At 40.3% G+C, this 24,427-nt stretch overlaps 2 protein-coding genes across 6 annotated transcripts in view; both read right to left on the bottom strand.

Annotated features, from left to right (window-relative positions):
- The window catches only part of RGPD4 (RANBP2 like and GRIP domain containing 4), a 33,442-nt gene extending 26,383 nt beyond the window's left edge, over window positions 1–7,059 (bottom strand). For both annotated transcript variants that reach the window (XR_013956403.1, XM_080612803.1), the window contains exons 1-6: window positions 6,807–7,059; window positions 4,290–4,357; window positions 3,700–3,811; window positions 2,669–2,821; window positions 1,641–1,871; window positions 1,055–1,200 (exon numbers count right to left, since the gene is read on the bottom strand). Coding sequence is in view for 1 of the 2 variants with exons in the window: in XM_080612803.1 (XP_080468929.1) it covers window positions 1,055–1,200; window positions 1,641–1,871; window positions 2,669–2,821; window positions 3,700–3,811; window positions 4,290–4,357; window positions 6,807–6,881 (785 nt within the window). In the remaining variant the exon portion in view is untranslated. The remainder of the gene's footprint in view (window positions 1–1,054; window positions 1,201–1,640; window positions 1,872–2,668; window positions 2,822–3,699; window positions 3,812–4,289; window positions 4,358–6,806) is intronic.
- A 3,084-nt stretch (window positions 7,060–10,143) lies between these two features.
- The window catches only part of LIMS1 (LIM zinc finger domain containing 1), a gene marked incomplete at both ends in the record, with an annotated part of 46,340 nt that continues 32,056 nt past the window's right edge, over window positions 10,144–24,427 (bottom strand). For 3 of the 4 annotated variants that reach the window (XM_080612707.1, XM_080612708.1, XM_080612706.1), the window contains 8 exons: window positions 10,144–11,641; window positions 12,489–12,564; window positions 14,721–14,769; window positions 16,339–16,431; window positions 17,248–17,398; window positions 18,578–18,727; window positions 19,461–19,581; window positions 21,649–21,715. In XM_080612707.1, coding sequence (XP_080468833.1) covers window positions 11,527–11,641; window positions 12,489–12,564; window positions 14,721–14,769; window positions 16,339–16,431; window positions 17,248–17,398; window positions 18,578–18,727; window positions 19,461–19,581; window positions 21,649–21,715 — 822 coding nt within the window. Of the gene's footprint in view, window positions 11,642–12,072; window positions 12,221–12,488; window positions 12,565–14,720; window positions 14,770–16,338; window positions 16,432–17,247; window positions 17,399–18,577; window positions 18,728–19,460; window positions 19,582–21,648; window positions 21,716–24,427 lie in introns of those variants that run through there. The other variant, XM_080612709.1, reaches the window with a different exon arrangement.

Below are 24,427 nucleotides of genomic sequence, written 5' to 3'. Positions count from 1 at the left end.
ACAGTTAAAACACTTTTTTAATTACCCAGCAAAACTAAAATGGTTTGTTAACATTACCATGAGCTGAAAGTGCTTCAGCCTTTCACTTTGAAAGGCTCTAAAACAGCAGCAGAAAACCCAAGATGGCTTTGGTCAAAATTAGAGGAGAAAAAGAAAATAAAACATACTTGGGTATTAAATATTCCTCATCCATTGTCTGTATTGCTTCAAAAACTCATTCAAAATTACCAGACTGAAGAATATTATTTTATAAATTGTAACAGCCATTGCATAATTAAGGAACAAAGGTAAACCAATAAAAGCCAGTAAGGAAAGATACTGGGAAGAAAAGAATATAGATCTTAATCACGGTACTGACTACAAACAATTGGTTTTTACTACTTTAGGTGTGTCACAGATGATATACCTTGAAACCAGCTAGTTCAGCTGGCCCTGTAACACCACCAATTTTCCCTGAAGGAGAGTGTTCTTACTGCAAGTGGCTTCCTCCCTCCCACTTACACTATATATCTGAAGTTCCTAATTATTCCAGTCTGTTAATTTAGAACAAAATGACCAGGACAAAGCTGATATACAAGAGGTGGTGCCTGCTTTTTTTTTTCTTCTTTTGGGCTCCCTTTTGTTTTGGTTAGGTTTTGGTGGTTTTTCTGTTTGGTTTGGGGAGTGGGGTTTAACTGTCTGGGAAATTTGGATTAGTCAATTGCTGAAGGACAGAACAACATTCTCTTACTGAAGGAAAAGAAGGGACAAAATTAATTGACCCAGGATATTAATGAGTCTTCTCCATTGCTGCATGATGACTATTCATACAAGGCTAGCATCTCTGTCAAAAGACAGAGCTTGGGGTTCAAACCCAGTAAGAATAATTCTCAGTGGTTAGTACAGGGAATCTCCTCTCCTATCTACAAACACACAGTGAAACAGAAGCTTGGTAGATATTCTGTAACCCAGGAAAAAATAACCAACCAACCAAAAACCCAACAAACCCCCAAACAATTCTTACGGAGTTGACTGGGTTGTTTTACTACAGGAAAATAATTTTACCAAACAGTACCTTTCAAGTGCCTCTCTGCATTCCTGAACATCTCTAGAAGAAAGTGTCATTCTTACAAAGCTGGAGTAGGCCAGCAGATGATCTTTCTTGATAGCTCTCCAGTTACTTTTATCAGACTCCAAGTCTTGTAAAGATTCCAGATATTCCTAAAGAAGAAAGTTCATCACAGGATCAGGAACAGTCATCCTTCTGGAAGGCAAGGGCAGTACTTCTCCAAAGCATATTAGTAGCATTTACTGCATAATCCAGTTTCATAGGTGAGACCTTAACACATTCTTCAGCAGCAAAGTTCCAGGGAACTATTTGCCTGAGCAACTTTATCCCCAATGGAACTGCTGTACCTAACTCAAGCTTTTGAAGTTAGAAACTCAGTATTTCTATAAGGCTCAATTTTAGGGAGAAAATTCCAATTAAAAACAAAACAAAAAAACCCACAAGAAGTACTTTGTAATTCCACTGGTTTCAGTAGACTTGCAATTGAAGCAGTTATCACTTGAGAAAAGGTGACAGAGTAACGACACTAAGAGAAATAGAGCAGTTAAAAAGATATGGAAGACTATCACAGGACCAAAACATGATTAAACACCTCAAATGTCTCTACAACACAGGAGCACCATTCCAAGCTTGACTGCAAAGGTATTTTTTTTTCTGCTTCTTGACAATGGAGCACAGCATCTCTTAATCTATTATTTGAACGGTAGAGTGCAACTAGTCTGATGTTTATGTAGACATCATCTGGTCTTGCATAAAGTTCTGCTTGAATCAAGTCAAAAAGCTGATTCCATCCATCTTCACCTTTACAATCCAGTAACTGCTCCTGTCAAACATGAAGGCAACATGTTAACATTCCATTTCCCACGAGTCTTTTCAGCAACTCCAGTACCAGTTAGGTTTTTTTCCTCCACTGTACAGACTACATGACTCAAACTACACTACTCTTCGTACTTCTCAGGTATTACATAAAGTCTGACAAAATACTCAGATGTTTTAAAATTGACATAACTATCATAGAAGCAAATCCTCAGAAGAATTTGCCTCTTCTCAACAGTAAGTAATGCTTGTCAAAACACGTGGTTCAATGACAGCATACCCAGCCATAGACTACTTTGCTTAAAAAAACACAGACATTTTAAGACTTCAATGTGGCTGCTGTCTAGTTACACAAAATTAATATACCTGTGCAAAAGCGTGACTGCATGGCTAAAAACCTTTACAGTCTTTGTGAATTACAACATTTCTCACATTCTGCAGAGTAGATTGTCATACAGATTTTAAAAAAGTGTAGAGCAAGAAAGTCTGAGTTCACAGACCTGCTACCTTCTTGCAAGAAAGATCAAGTAGTGATTCTTCATCTCTTGAATGTAATAGCTAACACAGTTTCTCAGTGTTTTTAGAGGATTAACCTTGAAATATTAAAGCCTGTAGCTACAGCTTTCTTGACAGCTAGACAAAAGTGTCAGACTGCAAAAAAAGTAATATCTAACAGATTTTGTAATAAAGACTCTAAACCAATGTTGCAGAGAAAAGTTTAGCACCAGATGATACACAAAAAGCATTGCAGACAGATGCCACAAGTTTGTTTAAGCCACAGAATAGAAGTAATTTGAAATTTACCTTCAACCTGTACACAGCAGGACTCCCAGGAAAGAGCTTAGCAGCTCTCTCAACCCAGTATTTTGCTCTTCCATCAGTGATGTCATTATTGCATAGTAACTCTGCAATCTTCAATACAAGATCTTTCTGTGTTGGGTTCAACTCCACAGAGCGCTGTTTTTTCCAATGCACAGAAAGGAGGAAAACCAAAAAAGTAACTCAATCTTGCAGTCCATATACAACAGGAAATAGTTATCCCTCCACAAACAGACCCAGCTGTTCAAATCAGTTAGATCTATTGTTATAGAATATACTAAGAAAAACCTTTCTAAACACCTCCACTAGTTTACAGCACCCAGATACAGCTGTTGAAATTCAAAAGACCATGAGAGAAATAATGCAAAAGCCAGCTCCTCTGCATCTACCTCTAACTACTGCTATACACAGGCAGTAGGACTATAAGGGCCTTTAGTCTAGCCAGATGTGGACACTTTAAAACGTGTGACAGCACTTCATGGAGTTGTGTTGGCAAACAGACTTCTGAACACATCATCTACCTCCGCAAAACCAGAACAAAGACATTCCAATCAGGAATTTAACATTTATATGCTCATCTAATCAAAATTAAACTTGCCTTACCCTCCTGTCCTTACCCCTCCAAAACCAACCAAACAAAAAAACACATTACACCTACAGTCTTCTAGTAGCAACTAGATCCCTGTTGTCATCACAGTCCACATTAAGAAATTCTACAACAGTCACAGATCCTTAGTCCAAAAGGCAATGTATGACATGGGAAGAATTTAACAGATCAAGTCCAGAACAAAATACAAAGCATCAGCTTAAAATATATACGACTGAAGAAAGAGATATCAAGTGAAATATTTCCTCTACAGTGCTTTATTTGCTTTCCATTGTCACATGTGAATAAAAAATAGTTTTTCATAAAACATGTTTTCTTCTATGGTTTTCAGAATACCCAGCACAGAAGAATTTTAAAGTCCATTTACAAAGGAATAAGGCAGGACATTAGGGGTCAGTGTAATACTTACCTTGTAACACCCAAAAGCTTTTTCTACGTTATCCTCAGCTTCATAAATTTGTCCAAGAAATCTGTGTGCTTTGGGATCTCTCTCTTGTACGTTGAGGTATGTAGATATGTACCTATGGAGGGTGAAAAAGTCGGTGATTTTACCAATATTTTTCAACATTCCCCCCTCCTCCAAGCTGTAATGATAACTTAATCTGCCATGCAGGAAAGTACAGACATATTTTGTTCTAGATACTTTGTCTGGACCTTAAAGTAAGAAGCAACACAGTTTTACATGTACAGATAATACTCACTTGCCAGCAAGTACTTCTGTTTATTAAAAAAACCCCTAGCAGTAGTTAACAGAAACAGTAAGAACTACATAATACAAGAAAAAAAAAAAGTAATTTTAACCAGGTAAGTTTTTCATTACCACGTAACTAATCTTCTAAGTTGTTGTTTTATAAAGATTTAAATAGCACTCCACCCACAATTACTGCTACCATAAAAAAACATGATATTGATCTTGTTTTCTCTGGTCTACTTCACATTAATTTAGCTTTTCACTTACACTTTAGAGAACAGAAAGCCAGACATACATCAACACATTACCTTTTAGCAAGTTCATATTCTTTAATTTCAAAATACAGCTTAGCAAAGAGAAATCCTTTCATCGATTTCTGAAAGAGAAAAAAACCATTACATACTTTAGACATACAGTACTGTTAAAATAACTCAAAAGGATGACCCTTCTTTTCCGCAATGCATAATATTTCTAAATGCCTGAATATGACAACTCATTATGAGCTCAAATCCACGCCTCACATTCAAGGGTTTGGAAAGATGTAGGATTAAGAATTTAAAGATTAAGAGTTTTTCCTACAATTGACAAAAGCTACTACACAAAATAGAGATTATGAGCGAACCAACAAGTCATCACACGTGGAATTTCATAAACACTTCTGATTAAAGAGAAAAGAGGGTCAGCTACATTTAGTCTCTTTTTTTGCAATGTAGCAAAGAAAAAAAGAATCCTACAAACCAAGAGAGACCTGTCTTTTAGCCCTACTGTAGTATATTGCCATCAGACACTACTGTTTAAATATACTTGAGGAAAAAGCAATTTCTACAAAAGTCGTTCTCAGTTTGGATATGAAATATGTTTATACAGTTTATTTCTGATGTTGTCAGGCTAAGGTAACTTGAACATACACACCCTGTAATCAAAAGGTGAAACATTTTCAAAGATAATTTTTGTGGAGTAGAAGAAGGAAACAATAGAGGAAAAAGAAAAAAAAAATCAGAGAGATTATGCAAAGCGCAAGATGACAGATCATGACAGGAGGAAAAGAGTGAAAAGAATGAGCTAAAGAACTAAGTCACATGCAAAACCATCAAAAACATCAACATATAAGTAAACCTGACAGAAATGTAAAGCTTGAGCTACCTGTATCAGTTCAAAAACAGATTTTGCTTGTAAACCAAAAATCGCTGGAACTAGTTAAATCCGTGATTCCAAACAATGTGTACATTTTGAATACATTTCAACTACTATTCTCCCTCCCTCTCCCATTCTGCCATTAATGAAAAGCTTTAAGAAGCAGTTTAGAACAAAAGCAGGCCTCCTAAGATCCAATATACTTCAAGTTTTCAGTCTGTATTTTTGCAGTATGTTACAAAAAGAAGCACTGAAACCGGCAGGAGTGGAGTCACACTTGGCATCTCCTTTTAAACCTGGATGAAAACAAACCTCAAAATTAACGTTTTGCAGCCTTGTAAGAACCGTCCCCTAACAACAAGAGAAAGCCAGTAATTATTTCTGCCACTGACTGTGCTGATACAGTTATTTGTAAGCATTACTTAAAAAGATCAAAATACTTTAATATCTAAATCCTACATATGCACCAGTTGGTCCTAAGCACAGCAGGAAAGAATTTTTGTTGTTATCAATTTCAATAGAAATACCAAAACAATTCAAGAGCACTCCATTTCTGGCAGTGATGTACGTGACCCTGTTTGGTCTAAACAGCACCCAAGTCAATTAGACAAAGTCACAGGACAACTTGTTGCTGTTGGGATAGGTACAAATGATAATGATGATCATCATCATTACACAGGGCCTGCATAAAGACCCAACTGCATCATGGTGAACACGGATGCATTCACTCTACACAACACACTGCTGAATATCCTACTTTTGCAATAAAATCAATTCAGAGCAGCAGAACAGGACCTTTCACGATTAAACAGCTCCCATGAACTGCATCACTGTGATCTATATACTATTTTCCAGATAAAATGGCAAACAGTAACCAGTCATGCAGAGTTCCTCATCATTCTTTCAAGTTACTGAAGTACAGTAGGAAAAGTATTTCCTCCCAGTTCTCCCTCTCTTAACACTTACTTCACAAAGCAGTCATGCAGATAAGAATATTAGTCACATAAAAGGAAACTGAAAGTATCTCATATGTTCCCTGTTTGGAGTCTGTATTTCTTTAGAACACAAAAACTCAGGAAACTTAGCAAGTACACTCATAAAACTGAAGAATTCTGTACTTAGACAACTGGTGGGCTCCTTAAAACTACACTAGGGCTTACCAGGTGCAAAAGGCAGGCACACAGCTCTGGTAAACCACTGCTCCTGGTTAGGGAAAACACCTCCAGTAGCAAAACTACACGTCCTTCCCCACCGTAACTACCTCATTTCACTTAACGAAACCCTGAACAAACACGGACTCAGAAATACTCCCAGAGACACCACAACCCCCTTTCCTCTTACCGCCATGGCTAAGGAAGGGCAGGACAGACTCAACCCGAGCACCCCACCGCCGGATACGGCGCGGGGAGCGGCAGCACACACAGAAAACAACTGCCTCCCCCGGTCAGGTAGGAGCAGCGAGGCCTCACGCCCGCTAGCCCCTAAGAAAGCAAGTGAGACCACCGCTGACGCCCCATGCAAGCCGCCTCTCGGACCGGGGCGAAAAGCCGCCCCACCACGGGCCGCGCCGAGCCGAGCCGGAAGGCCACCAGCGGCCGCAAGAGCCCCCGGGACCGGCGCGGGCGCGACGGGCAAGGCCGCTTAAAGTCCATTGGCGGCTCGCGCCTAGGCCCGCGGCCGGCAGCACTCACCTCCCTGGGGGAAGGCGCGGCGGCCTGCACAGAGGCGACGTACCGCTCCACTTCGGGCTTCGTGCGCCTCATCATGGCGCCGCCGCGACGGCGGAAGGCCGCGCCCGGCCTCTCTCCCTGCGGAGCTCCTGCCGCGCCGGCCTTCGCGCGGCGCCTTCGGAAGGGAAGGAGGAAGCGACGTCCGGAGCGACGCAGCGGCCGCAGCGCGTTACGCAAGTTCCCGCGCAACCGTGCAGGCCGCGCTGCAGCCGGAGAGTGCGCGAGATCCGGCCTCGGGGTGGGGGGCGGAGCCTCAGGGGCGCGCTCTGCGCATGCGCCATGGCTGGGAGAGGGATGGTGGGGTGATGGTGGAGCCGGCAGGGAGGTGGTCCCGGGCACGGTCGGGCTCAGCCCTCTTATCGGCCCCGGCTGGGTCGCTGAGGTAATGGCAGAGGCTCTTCCTGTCGTCTCCCGGAGGCCGTAGGGCCCCAAGCGGCCTGGCGCTGGTGGGTTGGGCCCGGGTGAGGCATGGCCTGAGGGCTGCCTGATTGTTGTACCCCCCTCAATGTAAGGGACAACTAGTCATTGCTCCGTTGTTACTAGGCCAGCTTCCGTTAGTGTACGGGTCTTACACTGCAGAGAACCTTCACATGTGTGGAACCGAGCCTTAGTGTTTCCTGACTTAAAACTCTGCCTTGTGGTTCTCAGCAACTGTAAACACAAGATACCCAGTGCTCTAGAAAATGAGTTTCCAAATACTTCAGCAGCTGTGCTGAGAAACTTTACTTTACAGTCATTGTGAAAGCATGATTATGCTCTTTGTTACCATCCTGGAGTGCAGCTGAGAACATGGGTCAAAAGACGACAAGATTGGCAACTGTCAAGGCAGAAGAAATTTGCAAGTTGCAGTTCTAAGAGTGCTGGTTCTAGGGTGGTGGCTCACAGTGCAGTACCGAGCAGGCAGTCTCATGTTCTGCTCCTTGTTCTGTCAGTTCAGACACTTCAGTCAAAATGAGGCCACTGGGCTGTGTCTCTCAAAAAGCATAATTAAAAGACTGTCCAATTCCTAATATCAAGCAACCCATTGATAGCCTTGTGAGTCCTGCTACACCTACAGAATACTAACGTCCCCACTGGTTTTACCATCTTTGCAGGAAAAAACCCAAGAAAACACTGCTTGGTCCTTTAAGGAGACCAGCAGCACCCATGTAACACCCTGACTGAAAGAATAACCCTTTTTTATTATTTCTTCTATTAATGGTGATTTATTTAGACATTGGATTTAATTCCCCACGAAAGAAGATATTTTTTTCTCTGTACTTCCCTATAGTGTGTCTACAGCTGGGGTTACCAAACAGTTCATGAGCGCCTGCCAGGCTGAGTACTAAAAGTCTTGATGCTGGTGCAGAGAATGCTGGAGTTGTCTCAGCTGGCTCACTGGAGGAAATTGCTGCTGTTCAGCTGATGGGGAGGCACGGGAAATTGCCGCCTTGCACACAAGATCCAGTGTGCCTTCACACTGGCTGCTGTTTCTCACCAATCCCTGTAGAAGGGGCACACCCTGTGTTGTCCCTGGTGAGGACAGCGCCACGGGGCAGCTCACCAGGCAGGGCAGCAGTTGACTCTCATGCTGTCCCTGCAACCCAACTGCGCGCAGCTCAGCTCGCTACCTGCACGATGGAACAGAGATCAGCACTTGCACCAGCAGCAGCAGAAAGGCTTTAGGCTGTTTCTTCCCCCTACACCTACACCCACTGGGCTTTCTGAAGCACTCCCTAATGTTAGTCTAAGCAGGAGCTTCTAAAGGCATTTCTTTTCCTCTTGTGTGATTGATGCCATGCAGAAAGGAGACAGACTTCTGAGGCATCCATTCCCAAATCCCAGGCTCACAGCCTTTTTTGAAAGACCTAGTAGGGGTCATGGGTAGAAAAACAATAATAAACTCTGCCTCTTCCAGGAAAGTATGTGCAGCTATGCATAATATTTAGAATACAGGCAGGCCAGGAAGTGAGCTTCAAGACCAGCCATGTAATCATCCAGGCTCTCTAATTGCTAGCTTGCTCCCTGGCTGTTTTGCAACTGCTTTTAATTAATCCTTTTCATGACAATGTCCAGGAATATTATTTCAATGATAGTTCACTCCAAAGACAGCTCCCAGGAGAGCAGTATGGATTTAGTGAACCCTCCACTTGAGCTAGGATTCCAATAATAATAATAATAAAAAACATCACCATGAAGGTGATTAAGCACAGGATGTATTTCCCACAAAGGTCTCTGAAATCTCATGTGGAGATACTCGCAGCTTGGCTGAGCAAGATTTTCAGTGCTGATCCAGCTTGGAGCTAGGCATGCTTTGAGCAGATGACTGGGCTAGTTGATCTGTAGCAGCCCTTCCAACCAACATTTTTCCGTGATTCATCAGGCTTTGAACACTCAAGTACCCTCAGATGTTCTCAGGGCTACATAGTGGGGTCCAAGATACATATGCTCATGTTCATGAAACAGAAGCTGCTGCCTTGGTGAACAGTAGCACAGCCTTCACCATCAGGAACTTGGAAACATATAAAACCTGTGTTAGGACCACAGGGCTACCACTGAGTTGAAAGCAGACGTGTGGCTGCACAGTGCAAACAAGGCCTCTGTGTTGTAGATGGATGTAACTCCAAGCAGTGTGGATGTGAGCCAGGTCTTGACATTTAGCCTCAGGCTTAGGGACCATTCCCAACTCTTCAAGCAGCAAGGCTGTGCATATACAGGCTGAAGGAAAAGATGTACAGTCAGTGTAACATGAAAAACCTAGAACAAGAAAGCATTGCTGAGTACAGTCTACTCAATCCATGGCACAGTACGAAATCCCAGTGGGACTACCATGCCAGTTATGTATATTTAGTTGGCACATTTTAAGCTTTTCCAGTCTTGAACAGAGTCAGGACTATGTTCAGTTGCTAAACTACAGCATTTGATAACTACATAGGATAAAGTAGTCAAAAATACCATATCTAGCACAAAACTGGAAGTTTGGGATGACAACTTCATTACAGTCAAGGTAGGACAGAAGAAGTTGTTAGGAAAGTGTACATTTTAAACTGAGACGACATACTTTCTTGGGGAAAACCTAGCGACTGTGCCAATGCAGAAAACATCCAGAAGAATCAAGCTGTTCTTCATAAAACAAACTGCGGTTTCTTTCATGAACCTAAGAACTAACTCCTGTGAGGTATTTAGGGAAGGCGCATGTCTCCTTTAAATCAGGATAATAAGGAAGTATTTACATACATTCACAGGTAAAAGCACAGGGAACCAAGAGAGCCTAGTTGCTTTCCCACCCTTCTCAAGCACTCATTTAAGAGAGGTGATACAAGGTTTAATAACATAGCCTTTATTGAGGACACTGGAAAGCAGGTGTTTTAAAGCAACTAATTTTTCATAAACAGGAAAGAAAATTTTACTTCCTATGATGTAATTACATAAAATCTGTTTAAGTCACTAATATATAAAAAAAAAAAAAAAAAAAAAAAGCGTACTTCATAATGTAGTACCATCAAGAAGTCCTAATAAGTAACTGTATTTTCTATAAGAAGGGGAAAAATGAAACAGATTTGCATGGACAGAAGTCAATAGTATAAAACAATTCAACGTGTGTTATAAGGAATTATGATGATTTGTGAGCTCAGTTCTTGAGGATGGCTATAGAATTAGATCCTAGCAGGATCAAACCTTGTATATTTACACGCTTGGGTGTAAAAGTAATATTGCCAGTTCACTGAAATACGCACTTTCAGTACTGTTCTGAAAATCAATGAAGTCTAGAAGCTAGATTTTAAGTTCAGGTGTTCACATTTGAAATAAAATACTTCACATCCTGCATAATTAAGGCAAAGTATGTTATCTTTTGAAAATACCTTGTATATATTTCTGCATAAAAATATGAAATAAAAAATAAAACTATATATATATTTAATAGAACACTGTTACATATGGTCCAGCAGAATAAGGCACAAAAAGTAAATAGAATGCAAAAGCATATATAAAAGTTAATGTGTTATTTTGAGTGGAATATAGCAAAATTCAAGTAGTTCTGAGTATGCTCATTTCTTGCAATAGGAATACATACTTTATATAGGTATTTCATGCTAAGCCTGATGTACAAAGATTCATCATGTAAGCATAATCTAGAAGAAGTAGGTCATTTGTAGAGTGACTGTATTTAGAAATCTGATCAAACCATCAGAAACAAGGCTCCTTAATGAGACAACGTGGCCTGAAATCCAAGCATATTTTTTCCAACAAGGAGAAGTATATTAGATTCTTGCCCAAGTCACCTGACTTGGGCACATTTTGTGTGCATGCTTAATATGAAGGTTAATACTTTCATTAATATAAATGACAACACATGCCCCAAAAGTTGGACACGTGCACAATTTCTTTTCACAGGTGTTCACAAGCAGATTCTCTCTGTAAAATTCCATAGAGATGACTGTGCAGAATGGGCCACCTGCATTATCAGGGTCAGAAACCTTTCAGGTGAGCGGGTATTTAATTTAGTTCAGAAGTACAGTCTGTTTATCAACAAATAAGCACACATGTTCTCATGTAGAGAACAGAGACTCTTAAGACAATTTCATTTGGTAGAAGGCATACATCATCATTTGTTGCCTGACTGCAGCCTCAGAACAGCCTCATTCCCCCCAAGTAATATATATACGATTTTCACAAAGGAGGAGGAGAGCAGAGGAAGTCTTTACTTCCTTCCCAAAGTTTCAGCTAGTTTCTTCAGTCTTTTCTTCAGCTCTAGAGGAAACTTCTCATAACACTTTTTGCAGACAGGCTTCATATCAAACTCAACAAATTTATTCCTAAAATGACAAAGCAAAATACAGGCGAAGTTTTATCATCAGGGATAGTGAAAAATACATTTTAAAAGTACACTATTAAATGTGCACAGGCAACAAATTACAACTGCAATTTATACATATCTATGAAGTTACTTTTACAAGGTTATACACCGTAAGCAGTAATTACACATACCCTGTTGAGTAAGTTACCCTGTTTTTACCCAAATGCCCATATTTATTAACTGTGGTATTTAAAAAGCCTTCAAAAACTAACTGAAGAGCTAAACAGACTAAACATAAGATAATGGAATAACAAGATTTCAAGTTGCAGTCGTGTGAAAAATATTTTGGTTTTGAATGCCATAAATTCATGCAAGAACTCAAAATAAAAGCATCCTTAGCACTGACCAAAGAAGAAAAGAGCAGAGATGGTGGTGAGAAGGGAAAAAAGTTTACAAACAGATTGGCTTTTTCTTTTTCTGCTTCTCTTTATCCTTTGCTTCACGTTCCCGTTTGGCAAGTCGTCGCTTAAATTCATCTGGCATTTTCTCATAACAGTGTTTGCAGACAGGTTTTAGATCAATTTCAACAAACTTATCCCTTTAGAGTTAAACACAGAAAAAATAAAGGACAGAAAAGGATAAGAGTTAAGAACACTAGGTGAAGGAAGACCTGAACAGAGAGCTGAACGAGATGTAAATTAGTAAGTGGAGCAAAAGGAAGAAAGATGGGCATGTTTTCTCAATGCTGCTTTTATATTTTTTCATACCATAACAGTTACACTATAGGAACATCTACACTCTGAAGATAAACACTGACATGTTTTGAAGGCATCACTCACAGGCATCACTCTTATTGATAAACTTACTTGAGTGTTAACTTAGTGTTGCAAGTTGAACAAGCGAAACAGTTCACACACCATGCCTTATTCAGAGCAGACACAACTAGGGGATGGAAAAAAAAGGAGAAATCATTAACATTACAAAAAAAAAAAAAACCAAACAACCTTGTTACAGGAATTTTAAGCTCACATGCTCTTGAGGCATGAAGAACAGTCATCTGATTCTTGTATCAAGTATTATGGATTACAAGAATAACGTGGCAAGACGAGAAAGGCACATGGGAGCGTAGTGTAGCAGGCCTGTGAGCACTGATAAAGCTGAGACAAGACCAGTTTAACCTCCTTCTGCCTCCTGTTTCTTGCCTCCACCTCATCTGATAGCATACTGACCTCAGGCAACTGTTCTATGATGCTGTGTTTTCAACTTCATCAGGAAACTTTTTCAGCTGAAGACCAATCCAGCAAAATTGTGTTTATGGTTTCATTTGGTTTCATTTCTCAAGTCCAGTTCAGACTGCAGCGCCATTGACAGTAGCACTAACACAGCCCAAGGACACTGTTGGTAAATCAGCACTACCAAGGTGAAAATATCTATGGACTCATGGAGTAAATTACTTGATCGAGACAAACTTGGACATATTTTTATTCTTTGCTTTGGAGAGAAAGTAAGTATTTCTTCTTTGTTCTGTATCTCAATCCATTTTCTGTTCTCCCTCTTTTTTAATATGCCACCTCAGTTTTCCCTGCCAAAATCTGTTTCTCTTCTTAATCCAAGTTAGAGGATGCAGGACAATGGTCTTCTCATAAAATACAGTATTTTGTCAACAACAAACAGAACCAGAGCATTATCATGCAGAGCGTTTTTCTTGCACTATGGGACAAGCACGTCCACAGATGCAGTTATTCCACTGCTTGCCAAAATAGTACTAGTCAGATGAAAGTCTTTGCTCCCAAGCAACAATCACAGACACTCAAAAACTGCTGCCACAGATGTTTGTTTCACCAGTCAGAGAGAGAATAATATTGGATATTCATAATTTGTGACAGCAGTGTCAGATTTGTGTGCATAAATGAAAGAAGAACTGTAACTGAAGACATACACTAAAAATCAAGAAACTGCTGCATTACACTATATTCTGTTCATTTCCACAGAGACCAAAACATACAACATGGGTGTCAGATAATAGGGTGAAAGATTAGAATTATACAGAGATGTATTTATGGGGCAAACTGGATTTATTCATTCACCTCAAGTTCCAGTTTCACTCATTTTTGTAGGATTTTATTGAAGAAGAGGACACTGTTTCCTCTAAAGTGTTTTGGATTGTTGTTCTGCAGGTCCAGTTCAGAAAATGTGGGGAAAGCACACCTCTGGAATGTAGGTCTCACCCTATAGTTACATGACTATAATCTAGTTTATGCCTCTTTTTACATGCTGGAGGTTTCCTCCTACTTTGCTAATGGCTTTGGCTTAGGCTAACATTATAGTATTTACTTCAGGCAGGGGTAAATAGGCACATAATGTTGCATTATTTCCGGTAGAATAATTTGCTTTTGGCGTTTTATCATACCTGGTTGTCCCAAAAACCCCACAAAACCACACCTCCCCTCAAAAAAACAAACAACAAACAAACAACAACCTTCAAAAAAAACTTAAATCACTTGGTTCCAGTTCTGCCAGTTCTACAGGACACATCTTTCCAAGAATGATTTTTACTGGGTTTGTGACATCATCATCAGCCTAGATTTCAAAACACATGTGCCTGTGATACTCTTAAGAACCAAACTGACATAATGGAAACTAAGGCACTTTTAAAAAATCCCTTACAGTGCCCACCCATGTCTTTCAATATCTAAGTACTTTTTCATATTTGGTTCATGATTCCTAAACTCACTTAAGGAGATGCCTGTGTGGTCATTCTCACCATTACATGTGCCCTATTTTGGAAGTTGGTGAGGCAGGAAGCCACTTCTGTGCATCTCCCAGCATTCCTGGCCTTATTAAAGGGTTTCCAGTTGACCACGGTTCTCTTCAGACACTGAATGGTCTTCTACTGTCATGAAATGCTTGCTGTAAAGTCTTCTTACCACTTGATCTCTGGCTAATCAGCTCTAGCCTCATCTCTGATCAAGTGAATGGGTGATATTATTTTAATAAGAACAATCAAGGATGCAGCAGGGGGCTGTTTTCCGTTTACTTCCACTTTTAAAGAGGACTCCTATCAGAAAAGAACATTAAAGAAACAGAAAAGTGCTTACCATCTCCTTCAATCACACGGTTGCAGTGGAAACAAACATCACCAAATAGCTGAAGAGGAAAGATAAGTGACAAATTTTTATGTAATGATTTTATCAAGGGGAACTTCTGAAACTAACAGAATACTTCAGCTGATGGACACAATATTTCAGTAAAATAAAGGGAATGCTGGCGAGTCTGGTCTGGTTTTCCAAGTACATTTTGCATCATCTCATCACAAAAAGTCTTTACAATATTAAAGATGAAAATATTTGTTGAACTCCAATCGATTTTGTCTTGTTTTAACATTTCTCTAATCCCAAATGTTTGAAATACAGCAGCTGATGTCACATACACATAGTTAATAAGCAGCCAGTTTAACATTTGGACTTACATGCATGACTAGAACACCACATTACTGCTTCTGGCAAAAACTATAAGGAAATGTTATTTTTATTAAAAAAGAGGAAAATTTAGGCCAAAAATTATTCATTCTATTTCAGGGCTTAACATTTGTCCACAACAGTTAAGCAGCGCCCGAAGTTTCATGTCTTTTCTTCTAACTGTAGAAGTTAACCTAGTAAAAGACATCCACTCTACATACAGCAATTGCCTGGGATGTGCAACTGCCCCATCATGGCTGCAACACTATTACTACTAATGTCATAGCATTTATTGTCTACAAGTATGCCAGCAATTTTTCAATCATCTGCCCTTCATCACTGGCAAATTAAGAACCCATCTGTAATTAGCAGGTGCCTTACAACTCCCAAATAAAACCCTTACTCTTGTATTTATATAAATGAAGAGGTGGACATGACACAATGCTGACAGCTTCCAAATGAGAAAGGTCTATGCATCATGATTCAGGACTACACCATCAAGGGAGTCTGGAGAGAGATAATTAAGATCTTCACTGTGAGGGTGGTGAGGCACTGGCCCAGGTTGCCTAGAGAAGCTGTGGCTGCCCCATCCCTGGCAGTGTTCAAGGCCAAGTTGGACAGGGCTTGGAGCAACCTGGCCTAGTGGAAGGTGTCCCTGCCTATGGCAGGAGGTTGAAAATAGCCGGTCTTTAAGGTCACTTCTAACCCAAACCATTTTGTGATTATATAATTTTATGCTATAGAAATCCTACATAAATGCAAGTTGTCACTAGGTGGTGTCATCTAACAAATTTAGTCTGCAGCCTTCAGCAACCTAATGAATGACCTGGGTTAAAACAGTCAGTCCCCTTAGTGCAGCAGCTGTTGGGAAAACCACACTAGTCACTAGGGCCTTATCTTAAACCACAGCTACCGAGTGCCAAATATACCTCAGTTTCTTGGGAAAGACCATTACCTGCTATGATCTCCCAGACATATAAAAGCTTGTAACAGCTCTACTTTACCAATAACCTTGAAGAACAACTCAATACTGATTGTCCTGCCTATCCATTGTGAAATACCTGCAACTTTCTTTCTCAATACCAATGTACAGAGAAACCCGTATAAATTAACTGTAACATAACATCTGCTAATTGGCATTACACACACAGGTGCCTGTAAGAGGACAGAAGAACGTCCATGGGTTTCCATCTCTACCTGATAAAACCAATTCATGAGTTTAATGATTAACACCAGTTTAAAAAATACTCAACCTTACCTGGTTGTAGTGGGTTTCACAATACGCCAAGCCTTTTCTCTCGTAATGACGATGACCCAGGAATGGCTTTTCACATTTTGCACAAACAAAATGCTACAAAGAAAATTACACACCATTTTTTTATTATTATTTGGAAGTAATGATTTTTTTTTTTTCTGGAAAGCAAACCAACCAAACCCAATGCTGAACATTACTGAAGTCTACTGAGCTAGCTGTGCCATTTTGAAAAGGAGAATTAAAACTTTCTCATTTCTACATTTAGACCACTAAAATAATGTTGCTTTTAATGTCTTCAAGATTCAATACAGAAGTTAGAACAAGAAGAAAAAATCAAGCAAAGGGATTCCCATATGTTATCAATGAACAGAATGAAGAGATATTAAATTGTTGATAATGTGCAACATTACTACACTCTTGTGAAGACAACAAAAGGAATAAACTGTTTATCTTTCTGATTTCAATTGAAGATGTAGGACTACATCTTGTACATGCGCCTGAAATATGAACTCTCACATAAAGTGCTTTAGAGATATTTACATGGCAGGTGACTATGGAAGACATAAGGGTATTAAGATGATCAGTAATATTACGGTTGACACAGAATTTTACTGCATTTCCACTCATACTACTTTACATTCTGAAATTTTCTTTTGTAAAGACCTCACAGTGCTTCCTTTGATAAAATGATTTTAGTTTCACAGACAAAGCTGTCCATAAAGTAGGAAATAACTCCTATTTCAGCATGGAAGACTGGCCACAAGAAGGCTGAAAACAGGATTAGGAGAAGGCATTTACTAATCATTGCTGCACACTTTGCTAATCCTTTCATTGAAATTCATCAGCAAAATCACGGATAAGTATGTTAACATTTATGTTTGTAAAAGGCAATATATATCATCTGGTATTTACCTCCACATGCCATTGCTTGCCCATAGCATTCACCACACGGCCCTCAATTGGTCTCCTACATGCCCCACAGATGGGGACGCCCATTTTGTCATGGCAGGGTAAGCAGTATAATTCTCCCTTCAACTCACGAGCATCAGCAGTAAGTTCCTTCCTGTTCAAAAGTTCATGAATTGAGAACATGAGTAACAGCACTGAACAATGTCAACTCCTGAGAGTTTCTGAAAAGAAAAAAGTAACTTTTAAAATTTGTTTTAGAAACTGTATTTGTCCTACAGTAACGCAGCAGCATCAAATATGACAGTTCAACACAGTTCAAGACTGATCACAATAAACTGAGAATAGGTTGCAAAGTGAGAGGCACTAAGGCACTAAGTCTCTGGAAACCACAACTGAGCTACTGGCATTCTGTATTCTGGTTATGTGGCACAAATGTTGTGTGCAAGCTGTAGACATGTTTGGTTTATATTCTGGCAATCTTATCGCTGGTTTATTTTAGATTTGTGTAGCTGTAACTGAAAGTAAAATGTAGTCCTCTACACCTAGGTACATTTTCCTTGTTGTATCAAACTTCAGAGAAAGAGAACTATGGACTCAAATGAGCTAACTACATTTATTCATTGCCAACTGCAGAATCTCATATACTCTACTTTTTACTAATTTGCATGGTTAGAATGTGGCCGTACTCACTAATGCTCTCAGCTGGTTGCCACTGACACAACTGTACATGTTGTTATTCAAATCACTCTTTGCTATGGCAATGAAATAGTAGCTCCCTTTGCACCAGAAATAAACAACTAATAATCCGTGCTATATCCTACAGTGCTCCATGGTCTGTGCATCAGTGCAGTGTAGAAACACGCAGCTTCATGGACTGCAGTTGCAGAAGCTGATAAAATGAGATGGGAGAAAGCGTCTAAGAAAAAGATAGGCTTTAAAAGGACAGAACAAAGTTTGTGTGCCATTCAGCTAAAATGAAATAATATAGGCAAGATAGTAACTCAAGCAGCCAAAGAGGGCCACTTTTCTTCTTCTCACAGCAGAACAAGCTGTCATTTTGCTACTGCAGAAACCATTATCTGTGTCCATACTTCGTATTTTGTAAGGTACCACCCTGTTCTGCAGAGTCCAGTCTTTCTCTACTCCCTGACAGATTGTTTGAACTCAAGGTCCAACTCCATGATCTCAAAAGCAGTAACACATATCTAGCTACAAGGCACCCAAACCCCACCCCTCTTGCCAACTGCACAGGAGAGGTTTTCATTTTAAGATGTAACTGATGAACCAAGTAAACCCAGCATTTTCCCGTTTCCCTCTGCAGAAGTCAAGTTACCCGCAGTTTGCACAGTTGAAATGATCAGGGTGATAAGGATCATTTTTGAATATGAGAGGCTGTTCGTCAATAATGGCATGACACTTCTGGCAAATGTACTTTCCCAGGCCTCTGGCTTTTTCCCTGTTATGGCAGGGACGGCAGAGATGTCTGAAACAGCATAAAAAAAGAGAGGTAAGTACTGGAACCAGGTACCACAGTGCAAACTATAAGCCAAAATTCTATCAGAACCTCCTTTCAATGACTCCTTTTCGGAGGGAAAATAGTCTTTAAAATGATTTCCTAGCTAGACTAACCAAGTTCAGAAGAGGCAGGGTGATCTTTTTATCTTCTATGACCATGGGAGCCTCATTTGAGTTTAAGCTGTGTTGTAACAGTTTGCTATAAATTCTCTTATTATACATATGAAGCCAATGGCTGTAAAATCCACATTTGAAACATTCTTCTGATTATAGCTGGTAAAAATATTCTGGTCTGTGAAGGTTCCCACTGGACTTAAAGCAATTATTAATAAACAGGTGCTAAACAAGACCAAAACTGGAAACCTAAGTTGGAAAAAGAAAGTAAACATTTCTATGAAAAAAATAAAGACAATGCTTCTGTAACTGAATGTTTTCTCTCTTATTAAGCATAACAGTGGCCCCAAAACGTCACCGTGTTTGCCAAGAAATCTGGTGTTAATTTTTAAAGTGTGTATTCTAAAATAGCCATTCTTAGTTTTGTGATGCACTCTTAGACTTTTCCCCACAAAAGATGCCTCAGTTTTTCCATCTCAGCTGGAAAGCTTCAGGAACCAAAACCTCTCTTAGTCAATTTTACTCAGTCCCCCCTCTTAGTCAATTTTATTCATGATCAATTAACAGAAGGAAGGGTGAAGATCTACCTGCCAGCATTCTTGACAAATCCAATATCAGCCAATACTTGTTGGCAGATATCGCAGCAGAAGCACTCTGGATGCCAGCTATTGTTCATAGCTTTAATAACACGACCAATAATGAACTCACCTGTAAGAAACACAACACCAGGATGCAAAATAACACACCAGACAAAGTCAGCCCACAACAGAACTGCTAGAATGACAGCATCACCCTCTTCCTCCCCCCCCAAATCTGGTAGGATACATTGCTTTCAGTATCACAGTTCTGGTTCTAAACTCTGGAATTTGGGTTTGTGTGGGGTTTTTTGCTATGGGTCAGAAGAAAATGTCGTGCTGATGGAGGACCTTCTGTTCTTTACAGACAAGCCCTTCTAGATGCACACTCTACCTCCTCTCTGCAACCATCCTTTATCAGTTGCTTTCCTGTTTTTGCGTCTCTTCTCAAGCTGTTCAGAAATATATGGAGTTCTTTATATTATTATATATGTCCTGTGTCCTAATCATCTTCCTCCTTCTCTTCTTCAAGAAGATGACACCTTTAACTTGTCATGTACATAGTACTGGTTTCTACTCTACTAGGATCAAGCCTTGAATGGGTACTATGCTTAAAGCACAATAGAACTGAGCTTAGGTAGCTATGGACATCCTGCAAAACACCTCACACGGAGTCAAACCGCAAAGCTGCAGTGAAGCTGCAGAACAGTCATTCCAACACATACAGCTTCTGACCTACCACAAGGAATCCTGTCCTGCAAGGCATTAAAAAACTAGCATGAGAACCACCGTTTTGCATGCAGTGTGACTGTACCACACAGGCAGTGGAGCTATGTCCACCATACACAATTCAGTCATTCTCTATGCAGACATTGTAGCCAAGGCCCCTAAGCAGTACAAAGGCTCTGCCTAAAATGCATTGAGAGATCAGCTTCCCAGTTCTGTGAGAGGTTGAGTCCTAGCTTTGGAGAATACTGGCTTTGGAGAATACAACTCCAACAGCTGCCAAAGGGAAGCGATCGGGCAGGTAACTAATGCAGACATAGCAGACAGATAACATCGGGCATGCGGCTCTGTGGCGTTCCCATGAAGTCATAGCTTTTCAAGAACAAAACCCCACAGACTCCATAAATGTCAGGAATGCTTGAGGCCTCATTGCTGACAACAGCCCAGTCCATTTTGGCTGTGCTTATGAAATCCAAGCAGCGGCAAAGCCCAGCTCTGCACAGGGCCTTGATGATGTTTTAAGGAAGCTGGTGCTATACAAGGAGCCAGGGCAGAAGAAGTGGGAGCTGTGCCAGCTGGACCAGAGAAACTCTGGAGATAGGTTATGTAGCTCCTCAGAAATCATCACTGACCCATTTCTCCCTCTTCTCCTGCTTGCTTACATCTGCAGCTTTAAATTCAAAGGTCCATAACATCTGCTTCCCTCTCCTTTGGTGTTCAACCTCTCCCTCGGCTCAGCAAAAGTCCTCACTGAGGTAACTGAAAGCTGTAGCGCCTTGTCAAGGTGCCACAGAAACACAAGAGCTTCCAGACCAGTGGAAACAGTCAAATAATGACTACCCAGCCGTTCCTGAGAACGATGTGTCACGCACAGGGAGGGAAGAAAACCCATGCAAATAATTACAGTGCAGCAGACACACAAGCATTTACATCAACAGTGGCAAATAAAAAGCAGCCCTCAGTGATACGTAGGGTGGACATTAGATGCAAATACAAAAGGGGACCAGCTGATCATCATTTGATTGTAACAGTAGACGTTGAAGGCTGTCCCAGCTTCCATGGGGAGACGGACAGCATGGGTGGGTTATAATAGTCAAAGCAGATGACAAAGACTTGTTGCAGGGTTTCAACTGCATGAAAAGGGCCAAATATGATCACATCCAGATGTACAGACATATATAATCAGAAGTTCATGAATAGTCTGTTCATTGGGTCACTGGATCAACAGCTAAACTACTCAATCAAATAAGCAAACTTGTTTGGGTTTGGGTTTTTTTTTACATCATATTGTTTGATGACCTTGACGAAAAGCAGCTTCTCAAACTGTCTGAAGTCTAGTTCATTCTGGAAGTTCAGATGCTCAGCTGCATAGGGCCATCTCCAGAGAACACACACACAAGGGTTGCACCTCTTCCCCCAGTGATGCTCCCATTTGTGATCAGTGCACAATGTTTCACCTTGATGTAAAACTCACCACACTGATGGCAGCAAGGGGCAAAAAGCATTTGAAAATCATGTTCACAGTACTTCCTCCCTTCAAACTGCAAATGGAAAAAAAATTTGAGTGTTAGAGAATGAAGAGCCTGCCTGTAACATAAATGCTGTATGTAAAACACCAGTTTGTTCCCATATGCAACTGGGTAGTAAAACAGACACAAAAAAACCAGACTATATGTTAGGCATTAAATCCACCCACCTTAATTTAGCTACTACAATGCATGTAGTGTTAATAGCACACCATTCCTCTAATGCTGCTCATAGTATAAGGCATTTTCCGTCACCCATTTACATCACAAGAGACATCTGAATTTTCACAGACTGCTGAGACTCTGATGCAACTGGGCAAATTCTGGGCAGGAAATTAGCTAACAAAAACCTCTCCTGGAGGGGAAGCATTTTCCCTGAACCCGTTTGATCTCTTCCCCACTCTACATTTCCTGCAAGAATGACCCAGCATACTGGAGGAAATAAGTAGGAGGAGAGGAAGAACACCCAGGGACAGAAATCCTTGCAATTTGTGGAGCAGCACAGCCAAAACATGAAGGGAAATAAGGTTTTTCCTTTGTGGTGCTTATTTCACAGAATCACAGAATCATTTAGGTTGGAAAAGACCATTAAAATCGAGTCCAGATTTTAAGGAACAAAGTTCACTACATCTGTGAGATGATACAAGGAACTGAACTTAAGGGAGTTGGATCTGAACTTTATCACAGCTTAGAGAAGTTCAGTTGCAGTTCAAGCTTGCATAGAAAAAAAACCCATATGGAGAAAAAAAGTTCTACAGCACTGCATTAGCAATTTAGCCAAAGAATATGTAAAAACATGCATGCAAGTATGTCCTGAAAGTACGGGAAATGTTTAGATACCTTCAAGGCACATCATTTCTAGACACAAATGCCAAGTAGCATGTCAAAACCAGATAGTATTAGGTATGCTATAAAATGTTTGGATTTTAATGTCTTAGTTTAAAATAGTGGAAAAAGGGGGACAGCAGGAAATCCCACTCCTTTCTTTTTACTGGGCCTAAGACAAAACAAAGCAAATAGCATAAAATAGTAGCCACATATAAAGTTTTGGTGTATGGAGGGAAAATACAGCAATATGCTTCAAGATTACCTGTTTAATATTATGAAATTCCAAGGATCAAATACAATATAAGAATAGTAATTACTCATGCAAGTGGCAGGATGAGTACATAATGAATACTCTTGAGATCAGAAACTTAATTCCTTTGCCTGACCTGAATTGCACATTCTAAGAACAGAAAGACGTGTTTGATACAGACTCTTTCAGAAGTCCCTTCCAGTGATTTATCAAGTGTTTTTTTCCAGTGTAATAGTCTAAAAAAAGATTACTTTTTAAATCGGAACTTTTTAAAAAGAAAATAAAATTGAGAGACAGAGGGCTAATATTTTCTCAAATAGTAACGGGAATTATTGGTTTGTGGAATTGTGCTTGCTTCCAGCCAGGCAAAATCTTTTTTAAACATAAACAAAATCCAAAAGCTTCCTGTTTTGTGTAAACAGGTGGTCCAATGGGCGATGCTTAGGTTTGCTTGGATTTCAGAGCCACCACATGTTGATCTGGGCGGACCAGACAGGTTTTCTTTCCCTCTGGTTTGCATCAGGTAGGTTGGTTTCTGTTCAGCCTTGTTTACATTTTCAACCTTCTCAGTTCATTTGTGCTGCCTTTTGTGGACGACTCACAGCACATACTTTAACAGCAAGGTCATTTGATTGTTGTATCCTGGAGGTCCACGAGTTAAATGGCTCTGCACTGGACATTTCACTGGGACATAACCTCCAGCTGATCTCCATGTTTTTAGCTAACTTAGTGGAAAGACATGAGTAAAGATGCTTTTTCTAAGGTAGTTTTTTGGTAAAGCCCATTTAAAGAATAGATAGCAGTTGGAATAGAAACAAATCTGACAAGCACTGCAGCTGCAACTTCCTTTAATCTTCCTACAGGTTATTACAAACATCTTAGAAAAAGACCCAAACTGAAAGGCACTCCCTCTCATCTAGGAGACAAAAGTTACAGAATTACAGAATCAGCTAGACTGAAAAAGACCTTTAAGATTATTAAGTCCCACCTCTACCCCAGGACTGCCAAGTCCACCACTAAACCATATCGTTGAGGGCCTCATCTACACAGTTTTTTAACACTACATCTACACGGTTTTTGGAGTAATTCCACCACTTCCCTGGGCAGCCTGTTCCAATGCCTGACTACCCTTTCAGTGAAGAATTTTTTCCTAATATCCAGTCTAAACCTCCCCTTGTCACAGCCTGAGGCTGTTACTTTAAGCTACAACAAACCTGTTGTGCTATCACTTGTTACTTGAGAAAAGAGATCAGCCACTTCCTCTCTCCATCCTCCTTTCATGTGTCATTCCATTTTTTATTATTATTATTATTAACAATAGCATTAACAATAATAGTAACAACAATAATAGGTGATACAGACTCCTCAATTATAGCTCTTGTGAGTGGTCCATGAGGATTTTGCTTTACTGTGTCTATAGTGGAAGGCATCTCTCTAAACCCTTCCATCTCCCCCACCTCAGCACTCTGCAGAGCAAGTTGCTTATGAAAGCAACCAGCAAGAGTCTCTTAATGAATAGCTAGACCAGGGAGGGGTAAGACCCATCTCTCCTAACCTCTTCTGTCTGAGGATGAGGTGCCCATGCTCCCCCCTGCAAAACACAGGCAGTCTCTAGTAGGAAAGAGCCGATCTTGGACCTGAGTGTAACA

The sequence above is a fragment of the Psittacula echo genome (genome assembly GCF_963264785.1).
Source record: "Psittacula echo genome assembly, chromosome: 3".
NCBI classification, from domain to species: Eukaryota; Metazoa; Chordata; class Aves; order Psittaciformes; family Psittacidae; genus Psittacula; species Psittacula echo.
The sequence above is the reverse complement of the archived record's forward strand: the minus strand, read 5'-3'. Positions and strand labels throughout refer to the sequence as shown.